Genomic DNA, 25,365 nt, shown 5'->3' on the forward strand with positions numbered 1-25,365 from the left:
CCTAAAAATCTAAATAAAAATATTACTGCCTGAAAACGATTACCGTTATATCATGTTCTTTAGAAAGCATCTGAATCCTATTGCAAAACATGATACTGTACCACTCTGACAAGCTGGTGAACAGAATAGAGACACAAGGTTTGTAGCTGGTACAGCAGCAAACCATACAAACAGCTTAGATACACCTAGACTGACTAAGTAAGTCTTTATGCATAAACGGTTTAATTTTTAAGTAGTTTCTCTGCATCTGGATTCTGCCTCAGTCTCCCTTCACAGGCAGATAAAAGTGGAAGAGGCTACATCATGATTAAGGCACAGGCATGAGATTCATGCAATCTGATTTCAAGCCCTACCTTTGACTTAATAATCAACCTAAATTCCTTCATTTGGGTCTGTCCCTGTAGAAAGCAATTTGAAGAATCTCTGCAAATATTGTGAGGCTCTTGTAATGCCAGTGCAATTTGTGTCAGCAGACACTGACCCGGAGCAATCCAGCTTGAGCCCATCACCATTTAGAGCAGTTTAAAGCATGGTGGAGCTCCAAACCACAGCCTTCCATACATACAGCAATGACACAAAGTATTCAGTAAACTGTCCAGGAAAAGGAGAGAAAAGCATTTAGCTGGTGAAAAGAAACGCAACGCACAACACAGCTGAGCTGGTTTTAAGTCTACATGTCTTCTACTTGGACAACCAGAAGCAGGGAAAGAAAGAGTACATGAGCTGGAAAGAGTGGTTGTGTGTAAAAATGGAAAAAAATCAGGTTTTGGAGTGGATTAGACTTCAGTTAACATATTTACTTAGAAAAAGAGCCTTCGTATTTTACATTGGAAATCAAGTAATTATTAGCAAGAGATCATGACAGATCAATTCAGAATTACAATAAAAAATTTTAACTTTACATTTCTTTTATATGAAAGTTTTAAAGCTCTTAATCTGTGAAGAATCAGTTTCAGCGGGACTATTAAAATGTGCAGTTTCTACAGCTGATGTATGCAACTAAGCAATACGCTAAATTTAGAACCATGGTGTTTAAACCTTAATGCATGAAGCAGAAGGCTCTTTATTCTCCTTCACACACATCAATTTAATTTTCAGACCTAGTCATAAATGAACTAAAACAGTGAATTTAAGGCAGCCTCTATAATAGACTGATACTTCTCTCACGCTGTGTTTTGCTCCTTGCTGACCTGATGAGATTGCTGCTGCAACCACCCTCTCTTCACCCAAGATCACTGTCTTCCTACCTCTTCTTTACTTGTTTCCATCCCAAATGTCTTCAATTGGTTCTACAAGTGCAGCATATCTGCTCTACTTTGGCACCGTGAAAAGAGCTCCTTCCTTTCTCCAGCTTTGGAGGAGAAAAAGACAAAGCAGCACGAAATGAGATGACAATGCCCAGCAAGTACCAATGACTTGCTATTTCAGCTATACTGAACAGCAGGATCACCACAACACCTATATACTAGACATCAAGACATACAGCTGCAGTAGGAAAAATACACCAACAGTTTAAAACACTGGAATCATATGAATGGGAAAAACTGATCTTTGTCCATTAAAAACCACGTACAACTGTGCTGAGAGGGAAAACGATTTATTGGTCCTTTAGATTTCCAATGATTGCTTGTATTATGTTCAGCAAATTCATTCAAATATTACATACAAAGGATATCTTCATTTGCAGTGTTAGAGCTAGCTTAACGTTCAGTGGAAATGTAAGGAATAAAAGCCAAAAACAAGCAGGATGACTTTCAGAATATTAGTGAAATACATGATTATTTTGTTTTTCCTATTTCAGCACAACGCTTGCAAAGAACTGGGTTCTGTGTTCAGTACCCATCTTCCATGAAGGCAGTTCTCTTATACTCACAGAAGGCACTTGAAATTCCTGGAAGTTGGGGTGTCAGGAAGAGGAGGGATCAGCTATCACTTGGATAACAATACGCTCATTTTTAATAAGTGCAATACTAGTATAAATTCCAACAGCCACAAAGCAGTAAGATACAAAAATTTAGCTGGACATGCTAACTAAAGGGCTGCAAAGCTGGGATACAACAAATCTTCCGTGTCACTGTCACCATTAGTCATCATCTCCACCACAAAGGAGCAGGAGTGCTTTCCTGTAGTCCCCAGACGTATCTTTCTGTTAATATAACAGACCAGTCACCATGAGTCACAACCACAGAAATATGAAGAAAAGCTGCAGCCAAGGACAACTCCAACAGATTAGACATTTTTCCCACCCACAGGAAATCCACTTGGATGACTCTCCACTCAGGAATGACGCAAGGAAATTCTGTGTCTCTTATGTTAGAGCTCTATTTACAGAGAAACTTTCAGAAACACAAAGAGCTTCCAAAAGCTTTTCTAGAACTGAGTTACCCACTGCATATTAGAAAGCATTCATCTGCAAGCAAGAAAGTCCAAGCAAAGGAGAAGCCTGAATCAGCACCAAAAGCAAAGCACACCTCCCATCACTTACACCCCAGCCCTGCTCCCTGTAATCAAGCAGCTCTACTCCTAATTCTGCAGAGATTAGTATGGGCCTGACTCTGACTGTGTCAAAAGCAACTCCACCCATCCTACTTAAGAGCTCAGAACACTAGGAATGATAACAGAAGAAAGTAAAAAGCAGTATTAAAATACTGAAATTAAAAAAATTACTAGGGGAAAAAAAAGTAGCACTTGGCTTCATCTCTTCAGCAACAGCTGGCTCTGTGTTTCTTGCTGGCTCTAGGTTTCTTGCTGGCTCTTTCCTATCCACCCAGATGAGATTATGATTCAGACTAATTCCACAGTGAAATGCTTTCCACTTTGAAACACTGCAAAAGGTTCCACACCACAATCCAAGACTGAAACTTCAACCTCGTGACATTTGGGACTCCTAACTCCAGTATTATTTCTCTGAAGCCAGCACCCTCTCTGAAGCACTGAAAACCAGAAGGAGCCCAGCCCAGAAAGAGGAAATAAAGCCCTAGCTAAAAAAGGTGTACAAGTAATTGCCATTTCAGAAACCCATGTCTGCTGTCCTAGTGAAGAGCCGAAAGAAGCCTTTAGCTTTCCATAGGAAGTGTCCCCCACTTCAGTGATGCTACATGGTGCTTCACAAAACTGCAGACCAGCCACTGCTGCTCCAAGGGCAGTGTTGTCCAACTTCACTCACATCTGCCCCCTCCCATAACAATAAACAGCAGAAACAATGACATCTCAATCACCCCCATTTTCCCTGACAACGGAGCAGTAGTTTTACCTGAATCATTTGATACAACGACTTTGCAAAATTCTTTCTCAATTCTTTTCTAATATCCAGCAGATCAATTTCACTTCTTGAAACCATGACTCTGATCAGGGTATCATCATCAGTGCCAGCCCCCTAAAGAGAAAAGTTTAAATAATATTAAAATAGGAGTTTGTTCTGGACAGATGTTGTAGCAAAACAACCAATACAACCAACCAGAGTACAACATGAAAGCACCAAGTGCAACAAGTGATGTCTCAAAACACCCCATCACTACATTTATACTCCAGAACGGAGGATATTTGGGACAGCATCACAAGACATTCACACTGCCATGTGGAGAATAGAGGACTGAGGATACAAGGTGATCTGATCCCTGGATTTCTGTGAAGTGACATTTGGTCAGACCTCTTATGCCACGTTCCATCTCACAGGCTCGTATCGTGAATACCCATATCAATTTAAAATAACCCAGTCCCACAGTTACACAGCAGGACATCTCACCACCACGATCAGAATCTCATGCAAATCACCCTTTCAGTGTGGTCTGAGACTGCCAAAGTGTGTACATAAATCCTACCACTGACCAATAGAAAGCATGTAACGTCATACAGCGAGGCACAGGCAGAGCAACTCCTTCCACAAGTTATTCAGCTGTTTAGTGTGAAAGCAGCTTCATAAACCTTCTCCAACCCCACAAACATGCTCCACTCTTTATTGCTTTCAACATTTGAAGTCCCTGCGCTGGCAAGCTGTGCCAGGCTGACACCCTGACCCCTCCTGCTCAGACAAGTCAGACTCCACGCAAGCTGAAGCAATACAAATGTTCACATGCTGACCTGCTAATGCACCTCAAGGAAGGACTTGGCAGAGCCCCCACGATCATCTTCAGCCTAATGTCCATGGTCACTCAATCCTTCGACTGGGTGTAATATTCTTGGATTACACCTAAAAATGCCCTAAAGCTGCTCAAAAGTTATGCCGTGAGTCCGGTGGGTTCCAAGTAGGATTTGACGTTAGGATCTGGTAATTCTCTGCCCCATCTAACAATGAAAGCAAATTCTGCACACTGTAGAACTTTGCCATGCCAAACTGATTAATTACAAGTACAAACTCTTCTGCCAGAGTAATAAATTATGAACTTTCTTACCTGAAATGCTTAATGATTTTTATTATTTAAAAAAATTAATTGGGAATCGCACCAGCAGATGTTAAGCAGGCCCCTCCGAATAGAAAAGTCAAAGATTCTAAAATCTACAGGAAAAGGTTTTCTATTGCAGACTTCAGAAAATAAAAATTAATAAATGGCTAAAAATATTCCTCCTACTACAGAATACTTGTAGTATATTTTGAACTTTATTTTACACCCGTGTCTATAAACGTGGTAAAGCAGCTTTTAAAGATTAGGCTATCACTGAACCTCTCTTCACTAATTCTCATGGTGACACCTCATCAACACAACCATCTGGTGCGAAACTTACTTCAGCACTTTTCAGCAAGAGGAAGGGAGGAATTCTTCAGTGAAGCCAATAACTTTCCTGAAAACAATAGGCTACCTACCTTGGTTTTAATTAATATTAGCCACTGTGAGTTAAAAATACAGTGTTCCCTACTTATCTCTTCCCATCCAAGGGGAGGCGATGCCAACAGTAACACAGCTGTGCCACTGATGGGACTCCTCCCCAGAATCTTTTGTAGCTTTTTAAGCCTCTGTCCTCTTTCTCTGACAAGTTTCTCTGCCTTCTCAAAAAGGGATGGATAGTCAGCAAAATGTGTTTCAGAGTTAACTACACCTTCAGGCTATAAACACTCCTCTCCAAAACAAAGAGAGCTAAAGCTGCACAATCTGCAATTCAGTTTTTGGTCATCTTTACTTCCTCAATACAACCAACGCCTAAAGACACTGCAGTCTGTATTTAGCTGAAGGTGCCCAGTGGATCCAGTCATCTATTTTCCAACATAACAAGGCCAAGTCCAAAAACAACTGATGAGACCAATGTTTCCCATAAAAGATTTACAGTCTGACAAACTTACAGTGAACTCAAAGTAAAGTTTACAAATCATTTGTATCCTCACCCAGATCTGCATTCCCCAAACCTTTTGCAGATGCTTAGTGACAGAGTATCCCATTGGTATTTGCAGTGAAAGAGGAAATGAAGAACAAGTGAAAGGGAAAGGAATTGTTGCTGGGGGAGATGGAAAGTGGCACATGGAAAACATGTACATACCTTCATGGAATAATACAGTGTCTCAGCAAAATAGGCAGGCACGCTTCGGATGCATTTCACTGCAAACAGGCAAAGGATTAAATTACTGTTTGTTATTCAATACAGAACAAGCTTTCACTGTCAAGACAAGGTGTGTGTTACTGGATCACTCTCTCCAGTGGGGACAATCAAGTATATAAAGCTGCAAGCTAATCTGTTCCTCTGCTTCAACTGTTTGGGTTCCACAAGTTAGAATACACCATGTAGAGACCTAGTCAAATTCTACTGCCAGTTATAGATCTACTGTGACGTTTTCCTAAATGAGATACCAGGAATACAAACATGGATGTTTGGCTCACTTTGACAGAGGTGCACATGAAAAAACAGAATGCAGTTCACCTCTGCGGCTCTCTGCTCCACCACACCCTCTCCTCCACCTTCTACTAAAGGAAGAATAAAGGCCTGTTCTCTAAACACAGAAATAGATTCCAGGTGATTGACTTTAAAAAAGAACCATGTTTTCATGACACTTCCTATAACGATTACGTTTAAGGAGACTTGGGAGTAAAATAAGGGCAGCTCTACATCCAGTAAGACTTAATTACCAACTGCCAAAAGCAGCTTCTCCAAATCACCAGAGGTTTCACGGTCAATGGTCTCTTCAATTTGAAAGCCAGAAATAGTCATGTACTTGTCAAACACTGCAAAAGAGAAAGCATGCTTAGTCATGTGTCTAGCCACATTTCTCCCAGTATCTCCCCATCAACACTTCAAATGTGATCATTCATTCAGTCTTCCCTCTCTCCAATTTTAAATACTCATTTCCTACCAGATTGCTTCTATGCAACGCATTCCTGTACCTGTACCTCCTACACTAGGACGTGCTGGGAGTCAACCAGCTGGAAAACAGCTTCGCAGACAGGACTTGGAGGGGTCCTAGTGGACACCAAGTTATCGAGTCCTTGGAGATGCACAAGAGCCATCTGGACATGGCCCTGGGCACCCTGCTCTATGTAGCCCTGCTCAAGCAGGGTTGGATGAGATCATCTCCAGAGGTTCCATCCAACCTCAACCATTCTGTGAGCATATCCAGTGAAAGGGAGAGGAAGGAAAGGGAAAGAAGGGAATTTTTTAGGAAATAAGTGTTTTTCCCAGGGTGCAGCTATCATCTAGCCTGAATCTACCATCTTGTCTACACTGGGCTACTACATCGTATTAACTTCACCCAAACAAACTGACCTTTCGGCTGTCTACTCAAGACTGTATTGATGAACAGTCTATGAAATCTTGTTACTATTATGCTAAGTAAGCATTGGGTGCATCAAAACTTTAGGATTATTTTAATGCAAATAACAGTAAAAAATTAAACTAAAACCACACATCAAATTATCTTTGAAAACCCAAATAAATTCACAGATTGGAAAAGGAAAAAGAAAAAGACAGACTGGTGAACTAAAGCAAAGCTTACTGATCAATATTTCAAATGGCCTAAATAGCCTGGTAAAAAGACTTATGAATGGGTAAGGAGCAGGGGAAAAAAAATGTCTCTTTATTAACAGCTAGTAAAGTATGAACCTATAAAAGGGTTGATTTTTTTCAGGGCTGATCTCCATCAGATTATGATGACTCACAATCGACTGTCGGCATCATTTCTACTGCCATGACCTCTCTTTCAAAAGGGAAAAGGAGGAAAAAAAGCATCCAGAAAGCAACACCCCAGCTGTGTCTCAGATATATTGCACCATTCCTTCAAGTAGAACACCACTGCTAAGGGCAAACTGAATTACAGGAAGCAGAACTGAATGTATTAAGTAGAGGGAAAAGACAGTTAAAGATTTCTGGGCTTGACAACTGCAGCACCAGAAAACCTTTCTACCATTCCTACCACCACTCATGTAACACTGAGACATTAGGAAGAAGACTTTAAGCACATGAACCACTCCACCTACCCCTCCTTAAATGGGAAACACTTCGGGTTCCCAAGATGGTGATGAACTTTTCTTCATCTGTTCCCCATTTCAGCTCCCCAGCTCTAAACAAAACCTGTTGTAAATTCAAGACATCAAAACAACAGCATTTGTTATGTGTCCACCCTGTTGTAAAGCTCTATTTGTCTCACTCTAAGGAGCATTAAATTTACTAACAAGTTAGAGCTGGAGGGAAAAAAAAAATGTCAAGCACTGACTTGACTTTAGAAAGAAATAAGTGATAAATTCTGCAATCAACCATGAAAACATTTACATGAGTAATACTGCTATAGGCCCTAAAATTGAATGTGAGCACAGTCCCTTTCACAAGCCTGAAGTTTTCTGAAACTTGGATAATACAGGATATAAAATCCATTCCCAATGCTGCTTTTTTCATTGTAGGATCGGCTTTACTTTATTTTGGTTTTCCTTCCCCTTTCTTAAATCAGACTAGCAAAGCTTTATTACACAATGACTCACACTCATGAGAGCGCCATGCTAACTCGCCTAGGAGGAAGTTTTCCAAGGAGTGGAAGACGGATTTAGAAGCTCTCAGAAGCAGGATTTGTGGGCTGTTACATTCTTAGCCATACGAAATCAGATCGGTAACAGATTTTAATCGTTCTAGCACATTTACCTCTCTTCAGGCAAGTCTCTTTGCAATGCAGAAAAGGACCAGGCAATTAGCAGGATTTAATAAAGCACTTCTAAAAGTTGGAATAGGCAATGGAAGGGCGAAAGTAAGAGGAAAAAAGAAACAAGTTCTTTTTCCCAACACTCAGGAGCTTTTTTCCAAATTGTGTGCTAACCACCACATAATCATAGAACGGTCTGGGTTGGAAGGGATCCCAAGGATCATAATGTTCCAACCCCCCTGCCACAGGCAGGGCCACCAAACTCCAGGCCTGGATAAACACAAGGTTGCCCAGGGCCCCATCCAACCTCACCTTGAAACCCCCCCCAGGGACAGGGCATCCACCACCTCTCTGAGCAGCCTGTTCCAGCGCCTCACCACTCTCTCTGTAAAGAACTTCCCCCTAATATCTGATCTAAACCTTCCTTCCTTTAGTTTTGATCCATTCTCCCTTGTCTTGCCAATGTGTACCCTTTTAAAAATTGATTCCCCTCCTGTTTCTCTGCTCCCTTTGAGGACTGGAAGGCTGCAATGAGATCTCCCCGCAGCCGCCTCCTCTCCAGGCTGAACAAGCCCAGCTCTTTCAGCCTCTCTTGGTAGGGAAAGTGCTCCAGCCCTCTAATCACCTTCGTGGCTCCTCTGAACCCTCTCCAACAGTTAAAGGAGAAAGTTTTGAACGTACATAGATAAGGAGAAAAGTTTGAACATACAGTAACATAGGGTGATTTTTCCTCTCCTCAGTGAGCAGAGGACAGGCAAAGAGGTTAGTACCTATATTCGGGCAATCTGGTATTTAAGAGAAATCCTGACAAATAAATCTGCCACATAACAATGCTGTTGGCCACCTGTCATGGCCATACTGTGAAACAGAACAGGATGTTACAAACTTCCTATTTATGTCTGTCCCATAATCCTGTTCTAAATATGTTTGTGACTGCTGCACGGTCTTTTAGTATTAATGGCATAGAGTGCAAAAGGGTTGGGTAAAAAAAAAAGCTATTAATGCATTGCAAGAACTGACTGCCAACTGAACATGAGCCAGCAGCGTGCCTGGGCGGCCAGCAAGGCCAATGGCATCCTGGCTTGTGTCAGAAACAGCGTGGCCAGCAGGTCCAGGGCAGTGACCATGCCCCTGTACTCGGCATTGGTGAGGCCACACCTCGAGTGCTGTGTCCGGTTCTGGGCTCCTCACCATAAGAAGGACATTGAGGTCCTTGAGAAAGTCCAGAGAAGGGCAACCAGGCTGGGGAAGGGGCTGGAGGGCAAACTTTATAAGGAGGAGCGGTTGAGGGAGCTGGGGGTTCTAAGCCTGAAAAAGAGAAGGCTGAGGGGAGACCTTATCACCACCTACAACTACATGAAGGGAAGTTGTAGAGAGGTGGGTGATAAGTCTCTTCACCCAGGTAACAGGAGACAGGACAAGGGGAAACGGCACAAAGCTGCACTAGGGCAGGGTCAGATCAGATGTTAGGAAAAAGTTCTCCACTGAAAGAGTTGTCAGGGTCTGAAAAGGCTGCCCAGGGAGGGGGTTGAGTCACCATCCCTGGATGTGTTTTAAAAAAGGGTAGATGAGGTACTTAGGGATATGGTTTAGCATAGGATAGGAACGGTTGGACTCCATCTTAAAGGTCTTTTCCAACCCTATGATTCTGTGATATTTAGTTCAAGTAACAGATGCTGAGCTCCTCAAATGAATAGCAGCACTCTCGGTCTGGTAGCAAACGTGAAGGCTGAATACCGCGTTCAGGAATGCACTTCTTTAGAGATACTGCATGTTATGCACGGCACTTTCATGAGCTCTTTTACCTGCCTCTCTGCTCTGCAACACCTGAAGTGTGCTTCAATTGCATACCTTTTTTTTTTTGAAGTGATAGTCACAAAATCTCTTCCAATAAGATAAACTGCCTGAAAAAGAAAGTCTCTGAAAAGTTCCCTGCATATTCATACTATGGTGTAACATAAATGCCCATTCCCCCACCGCTCTGAGTTAATGTTTAGCAATCATAGGCCTCAAAATTAAAAAAACCACCACGGAGCAAAAACATTGCTTTCTAATGTATTAAATCCTTCTCAAAATATCATATCAATCAAGAGAAACATTAGGAAGCCAGAAATAGTCTTACAATACATTTGCACAATCATGTAACTTCAATGCTGACCATCTGTACCTAGCAATAACTACTAGAAAATTCTCTGAATCTGTTCCAGCTGTGTTAGATGCTGAACACAAACGTATCAATAAAGAGAACGCTTCTCTGTTTGCGTCCCACCTCAAGCCAAATGTCCATTAAAAACCCCACAGCGAGCATTTAGAAAGCCAAGACTTCTCCTATATCTAGCTACAGAGGCTCCTAAATTTACACACTCATTTAAACTCAATTAAAGAGGTCAAAAAGAGTCTGCCTACCTACAAAGGCCTGTGGTTCATTGGTTTTCTTAATTATGGAAGCCCAGCTAAAGGCAAGACTGACACAATTTCAAGAAACAATCAATAGAATTTAAATCAGTTCATCATTTAAACATTTGCCTTGCTACTTTTCAAGCTCAAATTTCCAAGGAATTAATTTTAATAGCAGGAGAACAATGCTTTCTGAATTTACATAACAAAGAATAGGCCTAAGCCAGTAAAATCTGGTTTGCTTCTCTGTCTCTCCATCTTGCCTCACTATCATCAGGAGAATGTTTTATTGATGTGGTATTCAGCTTTTCCTCCTGGAACAATCCATATATTTTCTTTCAGCTCAACTGAAAATTTAGGAGATGAAAACATCTAGTGCAGAGTCATTTGAAATAACTGAGAAGAAACATGCATTAAATGAGTTCTGTAATTAAACTGTTGAAACATCGACAAGATGATCCAGCAAGAGACTGCACCAAGGACACCAATTAACTGCTGGTTTTCCTTTTCCTGTCTAGAGCACAGGTTTAGGCTCCATCAGAAGAGGGGTGCCCAGCAGGGACAGGCAGGTGATTGTCCCTCTCTACTCTGCCCTCGTGAGGTCCCAGCTGGAGTACTGTGTCCAGGTCTAGGGTCTCCAGTACAAGAAAGATCTGGAACTGTTGGAGAGGGTTCAGAGGAGGCTATGATGATGATTAGAGGGCTGGAGCACCTTCCCTACCAAGAGAGGCTGGGGGAGCTGGTCTTATTCAGCCTGGAGAAGAGAAGGCTGAAGGGGAGGACCTCATCGCAGCCTTCCAGTCCCTGAAGGGAGCAGAGAAACAGGAGGGGAATCAACTTTTTAAAAGGGTAGGTAATGGCAGGACAAGGGGGAATGGATTAAAACTAAAGAAAGGAAGGTTTAGATCAGATATTAGGGGGAAGTTTTTTACAGAGAGTGTGGTGAGGTGCTGGAACAGGCTGCCCAGAGAGGTGGTGGATGCCCCATCCCTGGAGGTGTTCAAGGCCAGGTTGGATGGGGCCCTGGGCAACCTTGTGTTTATCCAGGCCTGGAGGTTGGTGGCCCTGCCTATGGCAGGGGGGTTGGAACTTTGTGATCCTTGGGGTCCCTTCCAACCCAGACCATTCTATGATTCTATGATTCAGCGCTCAGCGATGACATCCTGGACAACACTTGCAGAGGGCAATACGTGCGTCCCTTAAAGGCAATTCTTAGGCTGTCATCTGGTTTCAGTAAAGCAGAATATTGGGTACATTTTCTCTCTTTAGTATTTTATCCTCTATGGAAGCATCAGTCCTTAAAGGCCATTAACATTTCACCGTGGCATGCATATGACATGTTATATGTAAGGACTGAATTCAGAGTGATGTTCAAGTCAGGAATGAACCGTTAACGTCCCTGAGTTCTCCAGCAGCGGCTGTCACAGCACCAAATTCTCAGCAAACATGTTTCTTCTAGTGATTTAATCGCTGTTCCGTTCACACACATCGTTAAATAATAAGCAAAAGGAGACATGCTTTACCCTGAAACATGGAAGTGCCAAAGCTCTTGATCCCAACATTTCAGGCTGAGACTTTTGTCCAGAATGTATAAAAGCACAGGAAAATGTATTGAGAAACACAGAACCTTAACAATTTCTCTCTCACATCCGAATTCTAGCTGTATATTCTCTTAGCAAGGTAACTTATAGAAATACCCCAAAACCCCAAGACATTCACCCACCTGAGCATCCTGCTCCACAAGACCCTCATCAACTCTGCCATCAGGATCTCTATTTGCCTAAAGAGAGTTTTAAAAAGTTGTTAAACTGTAGAATCAAAAGTTGAATCAAAACACAACTTTTCTGTTACATTGAGCCTGCAAGAAGTCAAACCCTAGTTTTTCTCCAAAATCCCCTTATTTTTCTTCGCCCTCCCACTTGTATGTATCATCATGAAATAAGTGTTCTGTTTTCCTACTACCTTCAAAACCCCACATAGCAGCCATCCTGCTATACCCATGACTATCACAGAAGTTTTTCAATTAGTGATGTGGAAAATGGCCCATAACAGACCTCCAGATTGACCCTGCAAGTCACGAGAAGCAACTCAGTTTCAGAACTGATCCTGATTATCACTAGGTCTATCTAGAATCCCAGCTTGGTAAGCAGAAGGTGACAAGTGTATATCAGACAGGAAGAGAGATGTGAAAAACACCCGTGAGTGCCCGCACCCAGAGACACTGACCTGCAGAAGGACCACTAGCAGTCTCTGAAAATAGCCTGATGTTTCTCCTGTAATCTTATCCTCCAAGTTGGCCTCATACTCTGCAAAAGAGCAATACCCATTCACCACCTTACAGATTTCCTCACTACTTTGAGAAAGCATGAAAAAGCAAAGAGTTAATTGGACTCACAGCTTGTAGAATCATTTATCAGAAACAGCTTTAAAAAGTAAGAAATACTTAGCTTTCACTTATAACTATTTAAAAAGAGAGGTAAAAAGCACCTAGCATCAGGAACAGATTACTCAAAAGTATTTTGAAAGACAAGGTGATGTGCAGAGATCCAGCTCTTTAAGGAGCTAAGAGCATACAGATCTGGAGTTATGCTAAAATACGTCAGTGTCACAACTCTCCAACTGTGAGCCCAGAAAATTCTTGTGGTAATAAATTTTGCCCTTGGAGACTAAGTTTTGCTTGAACTTTAAGATATGAGAATTTCTTGCATGGCAGGAATCTCCATGGAAGTAGAAGAAATCTGTTGAATTAGACACTGCCTTAAAAAACCCCACAACCCAGCACTCAGGGTAAGAAGCACATCCTCCTGTAGACAACCATAAAGCTGCACCTGCTTTAATGCAAATGCATTTGAACAGAGCAGTGAGCAAGAGGCAAAAGATCACTTCCATTTCTTTATGTCATACTAGTTTTCTTCCGTCCAATCCCCTTTAAGTCACAGGGATGGAAACTGGATGAAAGAATGGGTGAAAGAAATGCATCTGAATCAATTCTAAGCATAAATCACAAAGCACCATAACCTGCAGTCATAGCCCTCATATAAAAGCTATTTTAGTTTACAATCAAAACTCTAGTTTCCTTCAAAACCAAGTTTTGCAACACAGTAGAATGAAATCCCACTTATTGGACACATTCAGCAGTTTACAGATCGACCTTATTGAAAGATGAGCCAAAAAATTCATATTAAGAGAACTGAACAGAGACCCTAGAACTTTATTTTATGCAGAACTTTACCTTGCATATAAACCTGCTTAATGTTCTGCACTTCTGCAGGTGTTCTGGAGGCAAGAATTTCCGTCAGCACTTTCTCATTGGTTCCTGCTCCCTGCAGGGGTGCAAGTACAAATCAGTTGATGGAATAACAATAAGAAAACAAGAATTCCCTTCATAAGCATCAGCTTATACGCTTGGACCAAATAAAGAAACATTCATTTCTTCTTTCTTGTATATTGTGGGGGGTTTGGAAAGAATTTCTTCCAGTTCCAGCATGATTGTTTTTAAAACCAACCCAACACTCACCAAAGGCTCACTGCTGCAGGATTCAGATGAGCCCTTCCATGCCCAAGCACACCCAGATATACCCCAGTTGTTCTTCACTATTAGTCAGTAGCATCAAGGTAAGTGTAACAGTTTCCACCTTCACTCTAGTTCGCATACTTTCATCAAGTAGTAGACAGATAAACACAGAGCCACCCAGCAATGATCTTTACCCTTGTGTGAACTGTGCTGTGTTAAACCCATTCTCCCTTTCACTGCAAATAAACACGTTTTACAAGAGAATTGCTAGCCCAGATAATTTAAACTGCTGCACCGTGATTACAGCGAGCACAACAGACGCTCTTCACTTCACAAGGGTAAAATTTACAGAAAGCCAAGCCACTGTCTTGTTTCTGCAAGCCTGAGTCTTTCTCCATAAGAATAAGCAATTCCTCTTTACACTTCCAAAGGAGTCATTTCACAAAAGCAACACTGAAATACAATACTATGTAATTTTGCTTCAGCATGTCATTGACATGCTTTCCCGTAAGGAAACCACAAATACTAACTGCATACAGAGATATCCAAAGTACCAACCTGCCAGCTTACCCACAATAATCTTCAAAACATTGATTGTTTCAAGAGCAGGCAGTAACATTAGTTATATTAGTTCTAATTCAGCAGAGGCACAACACTTTTAGCGGAGTTGTTACGTTGCACCGAAGTCTCTGCTATCACACTGTTACTGTTGTTATCCCCCTTAGCGGAACCACAGCTCGTATCACCATCTTTTCCTGTGCTGACACATCCTCTGAAATTCTGTTATCTCGTGTTTAGTATCAGTTTTTGTAAGTGACAATAAGAAAAGCACTCTTGTTTCGCTATCTCTATTTTGTCTCCCACACGTCTGTTCTGTCATTTCCCTGTCAGTCATTGACTCCTGAGTCAACAAGAGGAGCACAGGAAGACATTTTTGTCCTTTTAGCCAACAAGACCTTTATCAGTTTCTCTGTCAGGTGCCATCTCTCCTTCCACCACTGCATAAAAAGACATTACAGAAAACATGCAGGATTAAAGTTTCTGTTGTCTGAGATACTATTTGCTGGGTCATGGGTTCACTAGATTGCACAGTTGACTAAAGACTACACATTAACCAGTTGGTCATCACGGATCTTGGGAGCTTACATGTCAGTGTCGCCCCACCAAGCACTACCTGACAATAGTCAAGTTCAATGTCCTATACTTTAATCAATGGGTTCTGTGAATAATCCATGGACACCAAATTCCTGAAATTCCACAGGCTGTTGGTATCAGACAGGTATGACAATTAAAAAAAAATGTCCTGAAGGAAGAAAACACACTACAATATCTACACAGGGATGGTGAACTGCTTGTTTACCTGGCCTTCCCAGAAAGGCACCAAATGCTTCCAGCTACAGAGAAGTGTTAGACACGTAACTCTGACGGGGCTAACAATAGTGTCCTCAGTAATAGTGGAGACAGCTTTCAGAACACATTCAATAGCACAGATAATACCCACTCATGATTTTGGTGGACACCAGTCTACATAAGTACACTAGCCCATCAATTTTGGGGTTGCGCTGTAATCCATCAGGGGCAAAACACTCTCTAGCTTAAGCAACAGTATAGAAGAGACATACAAATATCATCACACTTGAATAAAATGCCTTGAACTAATTTGCAGCCCGTGCATCCAGCTGTCTAGCTGTAAAACTGAGGCTGCTCGCAGCAGAAAAAAATCTTGTGCCCACTGGACTTCAGCAGCAAAATGAATATAAAAGCAACATACACATCTAGTCATTGTATTTAAATCAAAAGGAACAAGTCTTATGCCATGTAGATTTTAATCTGCATCTATAGTGACACTGTGCTCTGAAGATTACAAGCTTCTCAGGAAAATAATTTCACATCAAATATTATACAGACCAGATTTGTAAAGTACCTAGCTCTAAAGTGAGTTAATAGAACAAGATTCCAGGCAAAACCACAGCAGATGTTAGCATAACATTGCTAATTCTACTAGTATCCTCCTTACCAACCAGAAGTTCATTCCTTAAAAACAACAAAAGAGAAACAAATATTTCATGTAATGTATTTATTCCCCTCCCTCACTCCGCTTACCTTGATGGCATGCTTCAGTGCATGAGCGTCAAAAATGTATGTTGGTCTCATCAAAGATACCATCAAGGTTTCAAATTTGCCAGTGAGTTCTGATTTCAGGTCATCTACAAGATCCTAATGCAGAACAAACAGCACTGTAATGAGCAAGGACCAAGTCACTTTAAATGGATGCATGTGTGTCTGCAAGCTAGAAGATTCTGGAGACACGTCATAAAGCGCACAGGACAGGGTTTTTTTTGTTTCAATTGACAGCAGAACTGACTCAGACAAATAAGGCAGAGGAAAATGACACAAGGGCATTTGGAAATCCTAAACATAATTGTGGTATTTTATTTTTCAGTATAGAAATCCTTCAAGCCCCAGTCGTTCACTGCATTTTGCTGGTTGAAACAAAGGTTACCCAGCCTGCACGTTAAAGGATCCAACAATGCTGGAAGAAAGAAACGAGCTGTCCTTGCTTTGAACTCACTGACAGCTTTTTCTACCAATCTATTTGGTTTTGTTCTCTCTGATGGTATTAGGCTGCTTTGGGGTGGGTTTTTTTTTGTCACATTTTCTAGCTCTAAAAAAATTCTTTTCCCGCTATCACAAATATTTTGATGCAAGGATTGCAGTGTAACTCCTTCCATACCAAGAGCAAGGTCAGTACTAGACGCATACTAGCAGGAAACTATAGGAGCTCTCACACAAAATCCCATTTAAAGACATATTGAGGCAAAGTACAAAAAAGAAAATAACTTATTTGTTCTAACCTAGCCAGCAATTAAGGGAACGTCAGGAGAGACAGAGGGAGGGACAGGAGCAAAACTAGATTTTCTTCGAAGGAACTTTTTACAGGGAGTGTAATGAATGTGTCTCACAGTTTTAAGTAATCATAGGCCACATTTAACTCAATTCTAGAGGCTTTTTCTTCTCACCCTGCCAAATAAGGTTTTAAAGGCAGATGCAATTTCTTGACGCTGAGCATTGTTTCTGCTGGTGAGGATCTTCAGAACAGTCTCTTCATCAGTCCCTGAAGTTGGAAAGAACAGAGTTACAAACACACTCTAAAAAAACAAACAGCAGTGGCACAAATTCAAAAGGCAATGAAAGGTGCTTTGAAAATAACAGTCTACTGATGAATAGCAGAAGCATTTAAATAACAAATGTCACCATACCGCAGGCTGAGCAGCCAGGTTTGGTGTTCTACTACTATGTCTGGAGGACTTATTTGTTGTTTCTTCTCCATCAGTGCTCTGTTCCAGAATCTGCTCCCAGCACCCCAGGCATCAGCTATAACATTTAATCACCCTCTGTATTCTGCAGAGGAGCCTTGTCTTTGGGCTCACCAAGGGATTTATGTTAGAATAAACAACCTGACTCCCAGCAAAACTCAGTCCAGTAATCCCAAACACCCCAGAGCTGTTATCTATTTTATATATGATAGCTGGCAAGGCAGCCCAAACAGCATCTTAGCAGACCAACTAAAGTTGTCAGTAGGGCAAGGCACTTCACATTTTCCTTCTTTCCTTCCTTCTGCTTCCTGCAGGCAGCTTCAAACAAAGTAGCAAATTAGGATTTGTTCTCACAGGGAAGTTTTGGGGCACAAAGCTACAGCATAAGTTTACAGACCACTTCTTCACCTACATTCGTGCTACGTGTTTGTATTTGTTTATCTCAGTAACTGTAACACGTTCACCCACCTTCCAGACCGAGGGGGACTGTTGTACATTTTCCAGGCACAGAACTTCTACTGTAGTGTCCTAACTCTCCTTAGCTGCCTACCATACATTCATAGTCCAGCATACTGTGTAGTGTAAGCCTGTGCAGAGAAGCCTGGGGAGCATCAGTTTTTAATGGGGAATGTGCAAAACCACCTAACTTTTCTTTTTCTCTTACACTAACCTAAACATCCTTGAGAGCAGCAGGATCAAACTAGGTCACACCCAGACTCCTGCAGTCCTGGGGTTGTCATTCCATGGCATGTAGGCACATGCCTTACCCTTAACTGCTAATATTGAAAAAAAATTAATTCAGAAAGGATGTTTTCAAACGAGACAGTGCCCTTTCCTTTTTGTAAAATAAATTGTTCTTACCCATTCCCTTCATGGCCTTACGAAGAGCTTCTGCATCAGCTCTGGCATCAAAAGGAGAGAAGGCTGTCACAGTGCCTCTTGTGTACTAGAGGTGGGAGAGAAAGGGAAAACAAATATGAAACACAAGACAGCACCTTTCAGTTCTCCATACATGAGCTCAGACTAAGTTTGAATCCACAATCCAAAAGACAATAGCACTTTTCCTGCAGTTGTCTGACTAAATAGCACTCTGGGTATTTAAACACAGCTCACTCAGAAGATACTACCACTGCTTTACTCAGCAGTACCCCAGCTAAGTCCAGGTGTATTTGCATAAGGGTAGTTTGCAGGATGGGTGTTTACACCACTGGTTACTAAGGAATTTTATTAAGGGAAGTTACTATGAAATTATCACTTGTTGAAGTATTTTAAGAAATTAATTGTACAAATCATGTAGGCTAGAAAAACTGCACAAGATCCAAAACATGCTTAGAAATAAGAAAATCTCAACCAGTGCTCAACCAGTACCACGCTGATTTTTTTCCATCACATTGCAATCGAGACCTACTAAACTCTGCAATGGCTTTCAATTTTTTCAGCATGTTTCCTTGGCATAAACAAGTTTTTACTCAAGTGATTCAGCTATATTTCTCATAGTAGTTTACAGCTAAAAGGAAATAACAGTTTAAACATAAGGATAAAAGATCAGCCCATCCGAACACAAAAATCACTGTACTAGGTTTCCATGGAACATAGCTCTTCAGAGACTTTCCCTCTGGGTCAAACACAAAAGGGTATTTATCACCCTTATAGAAAACTCTTGCCTTCATTTCAACATGACAGTTCAAGAACCTCTATGTACACAGCACAGTAGTTAACTTATAAACTAGAAGAATCAAGCAGGGGCCAAAAGGGGAAACAGTTGGAGTTTGGGAACAGGGAGTTTTTACTAGAAGCCGAAGGAGGGAAATCTCTTGTAAGCATTACTATACAAAAGTAGTAATGATCACAGGCAGGGCATTTTTCCACTCAAGAAAGATCATGAAAGGTAGCGCCAAGACACCTACTGAGACTGGCACCAGCTTATTTCACAGGCAGCACAGCCATCTGGCCCCTGTGATACAGCCTTTCCCTCTAAGTTAGCAATTTCAGCCACACAGTGCCTGGAGTTCAAGCCAATGTACCCATCCCAGTCAGGTCAGCCAGAGGAGCACAGTGAGAAAAGAGCAGGCAAACACTAACCAGGAACTGCCCTGAAGCACTGTTGGCTCTCAGGCCACCTGTTAATGCCACCAGAGACTCCCTACCCCTTCCTCCCATTGCAAAATCAGTAATGAGCTGGGTTTACCTCCACTATAATTCAGCAAATTGGAACATGAAGTATCATGGTGTTTGATAGCAACAACAAACTTCTTTCTGGCAGATGCCTTCCAATATACAGAATACTTCAGAGGAACAGCAATTCCCCTGAAGCATTCTGCTTTGCTCATTACAAGCAAGTTTTCAGGCAGCAATTCAAATTTATGCACAGTGGTATGTACTTACTGTTCTCTTCCTAGCTAATTCCAAAGCCTATTATGAAAAAGAAAAGCCTCGATGACTTGAGACTCAATTTTATAAATTGATTTTAATTTGGTGAAACAGATAAAGATGGAAAAGCCTCTGCATTCCTCCCCCTCCCTTATTACCACACCAGCCAGTATGGTCTTACTGAAAAGTGTATTTCCTGCCGGTTTGTTTCATGTCACACTGTTTGTTTTCATATCACAGAACTACCTCAGTTCTACTTTGGAAATGCCCAATGGTCAACACGTCTCAGAGGAAACAGTTATTGATCTTTAAGTTAAAGTTTTCCTTTGCTTATCTTGCTATAAGCAAGTGGAATTCCCCTTCACAATTCCTAAGTCTTGTGATAACAGCCCAGCATTCCTCTGTGGCTACTTTAGACAGCATATGTGCAAACAGCAAACGCTAGATTAAATCTGTCTCTGCATCATCCCTCTCACTTTTGTTAATTAGGAAGAATCCTTCCATAACCATCTTTTCCCAAGCACAGTGTGGAAAGCCTCAACATACACTAAGCTTGAAATTCTGCTGCAGCCTGAAAGAGTTTTCTTGATGCCTGGGCACTACTCGCATTCCAGGCACTCCCTTCTGACAGACAGCCTTTACTGGATTTTGGCTAACTGCCTTTGACTACCCCAGCCTGCAAACCAGAAACATTGCTGCAGCTCTGCCATCCAGTCTAATAAAAACCCACGTCGCCTGGGTACCACAGACACAGCAGCTGTAACAGCAGCATCTCCAGCTACAACTGCTGCCCTTAGTGCTGGATGCTGGTGCCAACAGGGCACCAACACAGCAGGGGTGTGAGTGTAAGACAAGCTGGGATACAGCTTTGTGCGCCTGAGGCCAAACTACAGCCCCACTTCCTTCAGAAGCCACACATGGGCAGATGTGATGCTGACAAGAGTTGGCCCATCGCTGGGAAAGTGTTGGGCCATCCCTAACTTTGAGGTCAGAAACCTACTAACATAGCTTTTTAGGAGACTGTAGTGAGGCCTGGCAATCAGGGGACAGCAGGAAACGCTCCAGCACACCATCTCTAACAATGACAAACGCATCTAAAACACCCCGCTGTCCAGGAACACACTTCTTAGTTATTCCATCCCAATTTCTCCTCTGCAGAATCAACAGACAATGGCAAAAAACTCTGCAGTCATGACAAAGCCAGTCCCTGGAGGGAAGAGCTGTTTCCTCCTCCCAAAAATGGCAATTTTGGCCAGAGAGAGGGCAAGCACCTCTTCTAACCCACCATCACCGCCTGAATCACTTGAGTCAACTTTCACTCACAGAGAATCTGAAATAGGACCTATGAACCAGACATTTCTAACCAAGTAAGAGATCGACACAGAAGAGTTTCTGACAAAACCCAGACAACCCAGCTACAGCTTCAACATCAGGTAGAGTTTAAACTTTATAGAAAAAACCCTGCTTTGTGCAGATGGATCACAGCACCTTACACTGTCCTGACCTAATATGAAAAACAGTGACCTGAAAGACAACTATTTACCATTTATTTACAAACTTGCAACTTTTTATAGAGTAATTTTTAGTAGCTCTAAGAATGTTCCCTTTCATTTACACAAACAAATACACAATAAACCTCACAGGCTAGATTTATTTTTGTTAATAAGTTTTCCACCCAGTAGAACCCACAGCTCATCAATGGAAAGGAGAACACAAATAGTATTTGATATAAAATCCTTTTGTAATCTAGAGTGATCCCTTACTAAACAGCAACACCCAAGACTGGGCAATAAAATACAAAGAGAAAGACAACACCCAAGACCTCAGCAGGAAAAAATATCACAAGATTATAACACCTAAAACCTATCCACCTTCTTCTCTTCCTTCATTCCCCCAGACACTGTTGTAAAACAATCATGTGCAGCGCAATTTGAGATTACACACTGCTTCCATTTTGTCTAGACACCTACCATTGAGGTCAATGAAGCCCACAGATAAACAAAATTAGCATGAGTAGCAAAGAAAAAAAGGGGGAAAAATACTTCAGAGCAAGAGATTATCTTGCTTTAGAATTTATGCCCTTCCAAATGAAGAAATTCACAATCTCCATTATTGTTGTTTATTCCGCTCTAGAAGTTTGCAGGAGGGAAAGAAAATTCAGTCTCATCAGGCAAGATGTTTCTAACTACCACCTTCGAGCTACATTAACTTCTCCCAAGAAAGGACTTCAGCTTTGCAATTTAATGTCATGTGGCCACATATCCTGGCAACAGCATTATCTGTAACATAAACAACAGCCACTTAAGGAGGTTCCTTTTACATTTTCCCACTGAGCACAAAAAAATTCCCACCCACAAGATCCCATGTTTAGCCACTGTTAAAGACAAAGCATTTGTTACCAGCAAACAAAAGACCATGCTTGAACTGATTCAGACTTCTTCCTGGCTACCCCTGCTCTCTACCCACTCAGGCAAGTTCCTACCAGTCAGATTTCCCACAGATGTTGAGCTACCCCCTGCCATGATGCTGCTCTTCAACAGAAGTAGGGTCTCATCAATTTGCCACTGGAAAGCCCAGTGTCTCATGCAGAAAAGGTGGCATGTGACTTTTTTTTTAAGCAGCCATCTATTTACAGGATGACACAGGAAAAGCATGGAGTGGTAAGAACCAAAAGGGAGAATGCTTTCTAGGGTACAGGTAGGCAAAAAGAGAAGGCATGCTATTTTCAGAAGACAGAAGAAAGCCCTGACGGTCATGTGCTAGAATAAATCAAAGGCTGCCTTAAGATTTCTTATACAAGAACAAACATCCTACAGATAAAGCATGAACACAGTGTTGGGTGATAAATCAAAAGCCCTTATGGCCATGGAAGGCCCCACTAAGATCCCAGCTCAAGCTGTCCTTCAAAAGTAGCCTCATGTAAGAAGTATGGAATTATTTCATTATATCCCTACCAAAATTTCCAAGTCAGTAGGATATAAATCACATTGTGAGTGGGTGAATAGTCTCACAGAACCAATAAAAGTGCATAACTACAAAGCACCCAAGTTTAATAATGCTTCAGATCGTCCATTGAAATGGAAGGGGTAAGCTCTGGTCAGCAGACTATACTCACATTTGCCCCACTAAATTTAAACTCTTAACAAGAAACAGAATTACACAACATCTGTGTTGAACTCTGAGTCAGTACATCACAAAGACAGCAAAGACAGGGAGAAGAGAAAGTGTATTAAAAAACAGAGGAGGTGGGAGAGAAGGAGAAGAGCAAACAACAGTAATACAAGAAAGAATTTGCAGGGACCTTTGCAAAAACAGTCAAAGACCTCACTCTCATGAGTAACCTCAACAAACTCAAAGAGCTGTTTAGGACTTAATTCTGAAAAAGTGTTTTGAATGTGAGACATAATCCTCTGAAGCACCACTGGAGTTGGTGATACTATTCCTGTGCTCCAAGTCACACGTGCACATTTGCAGAAGAGGAACTCCGGATACAGCTCACAGCAGCCGCGCCTTCACCAGCAGCAAGCGATCCTTTCCTGGCAGTTTACAAATGGCTACACACAATGCTCCCAACTTCATGGTCAGGGAAGAGCTTGGAAGTAGGAGACCAAAAGGGACCAGTCCACAACATGCAAGCAGAAAATATTCTTGTTGCTTTCTTTCCAGATTTCTGAATTGACAAACATGGGGCAACGTTTCCAAGTCCATCAAGCAGATCATACCACATGCATCTACTCATTAACAAAGACCACTACACATACAGAGTCTGTGGGAGAACACACCTTGTTAGGACAGCAGTGTTCCTCCAAAGCAAGCAGGTAAACACAAGCATGGAGAGACCAGTCTACACAGCATATTATGACATGCTGTAGCTTTCCCACAAAATGAATGAACCTTTTTGTCCTGCACATGGAACACACAAAGTCCCTTGGGTCTTAAAAAAAACACAAACCCAAAACCCAACCCAAACCACAACTGCCTATAATTAGCAGAACAAATACCTCTGTGCCCAAGACTCCAAAGATAACTCACATTGCTGAAGAATAAAAACATTGGTTGAAGTATCTAGACTGAATTGGACTTCAATACACTGTGCCGTACAGCCTTTCTGAACTCTGAACCTTTAGTTGTACATATAAGTAACCAACCACTATCAATGGACAGTCAACATTTCATGACCAATAGCCATTTTTATTTCTTACCATTGCTTCAGGCACAGCAAAATTTAGAACAGACACCTGCCATGAGTGATAGAGCTTCTTCTTTTTTTATTATTATTTTTATAAAAAGAATCAAATGCTGCAAAGCTTTAACACTTCCAGTCTTTCACAGCTACATGATCACACAGGCAAATACTACTACTCCAGTGGAAAGCAGCCCTCTGAATGTGGAAATTGAAAGACAAGGCCTACCCAGTACAAGACCTCATCATTCCAACAGCTTCAACCTACTTCCAACCACCACAGTTAGTAACCTAGACTCAAGTGTTACCTCAAGCAATAGAAAAATTTACTATGTGAAGACAAGAGTAACTGGCTTGCACTAGTGAAGAATGAAACATTTTTTTTTACAAAGATCAACAATTAATGTTTGTGTGCCTGTGGACAAGAGAATTGCCAGTTTCCATCCTTTTACTAAGAAGTAGTTATCCTCAAGACTACGAGCAATGCTACGTGTACATTAATAAAACGCTGTCCAAGTAGTTCTGCCTGGTCAGATCCCTCACACCGGCATGCAGAGTGGTCCCTGTCTTCCTAAGATGCATCCTACAAACCAGACTTGATGTTTAAAGAAAGAAAAATGCCATCATTTTCCCCTCAAATAAAAACAAAACAAAAAAAACCCCACAGCAACAAAAAACCACCCAAAGCTTTTAAGTACTTAGTATTCCACTATTACAATTAAGTGAAAAAGTGTTACTTTACTTTCCAGAGCATATCAGTTTGATGCAGCTATAAAACCTAACACCAGAATCCATTACATTTTTCAAGCCTTCATCCAGGCTCAAACATAACAGCAGGCAACACACGAGGGCCGCAAAGGAAAAATAAAAACCAAAGCACAGTGCAATACCGCAAGGCTTCCAGAAAAGTTAAGCTAGCTGAGAGAAAGCTGGGGACTGCAGAGTACTGAGCCTGAGCCCCCACTGCGCACAGCCACAGCCGTATTTTTTTCCTCCTTCCTCCTCCAGTGGAAGGAGCCTCCACCCAGGCACAATATAAACACACAGTACAGAAAACTTGGCCAAATTAGTGGAAACTGACAGGGAAAAAACCCAAACTTGTGGCTGACGTTTGCCTCACATGATTAGCTGCCTTACCCGTCCCCCTCCCCTCCGCGCTTCCCCAGACTTGGGGATGGGATAGCTTAAGGAAGACTGAAAATACATCAGCGATGAGTAAAAGTACGGAGAGACATTTAACGACGAAGGATGTCCCGGGACGGGACAGGCAGAGGCGAGCCCGTCGAGGGACGCCGGTTGGCCGTCAGCCCGTCCCGACGGCCCTGTGCGAGCCGTCTCCCGCCTCACCTTCGCCATCTCTGGAATCCGCCGGGCCGAGTCCGAGTCTGCAAAGAGAGATGCGACAGTGAGCGCCCAGCCTGCCCCATCACCCTCGCCTTATTCGCCGCTCCTCGCCTCCCCTCCCGGCGCCCTTCGCTGCGGGGCAGCGCCCTCACCGCAAGTCGGTCCGCCGAGCAGCCACCGCCCAGAGCTA

The 25,365-nt window shown here is 42.0% G+C and overlaps 1 protein-coding gene across 1 annotated transcript; it reads right to left on the reverse strand.

Moving 5' to 3' along the window:
- Positions 1–1,581: 1,581 nt before the first annotated feature.
- On the reverse strand, positions 1,582–25,365 carry ANXA5 (annexin A5). The gene is made up of 13 exons (XM_084262847.1): positions 25,328–25,365; positions 25,179–25,216; positions 18,140–18,224; positions 16,982–17,076; positions 16,065–16,178; positions 13,680–13,770; positions 12,674–12,753; positions 12,171–12,227; positions 7,398–7,491; positions 6,054–6,149; positions 5,470–5,528; positions 3,254–3,376; positions 1,582–2,146 (listed from the first exon to the last, which is right to left on the reverse strand). The coding sequence occupies exons 2-13, from the start codon at positions 25,185–25,187 to the stop codon at positions 2,084–2,086; spliced, it is 966 nt and encodes a 321-aa protein (XP_084118973.1). The 5' UTR covers positions 25,188–25,216; positions 25,328–25,365; the 3' UTR covers positions 1,582–2,083.

This window comes from Gallinula chloropus (assembly GCF_964237585.1).
Source record: "Gallinula chloropus genome assembly, chromosome: 4".
Lineage (NCBI taxonomy): Eukaryota > Metazoa > Chordata > Aves > Gruiformes > Rallidae > Gallinula > Gallinula chloropus.

Bases quoted from the DNA above. Each gene is read 5' to 3' on its own strand.
- ANXA5 (XM_084262847.1), bottom strand. The intron at 16,179-16,981 runs GTGAGAAGAAAA...GTTCTGCATTAG, and splicing joins TTAAAACCTTATTTGGCAGG to GATCTTGTAGATGACCTGAA. The intron at 12,754-13,679 runs GTAAAGTTCTGC...GCTCTTTTGCAG, and splicing joins TAAGCAGGTTTATATGCAAG to AGTATGAGGCCAACTTGGAG.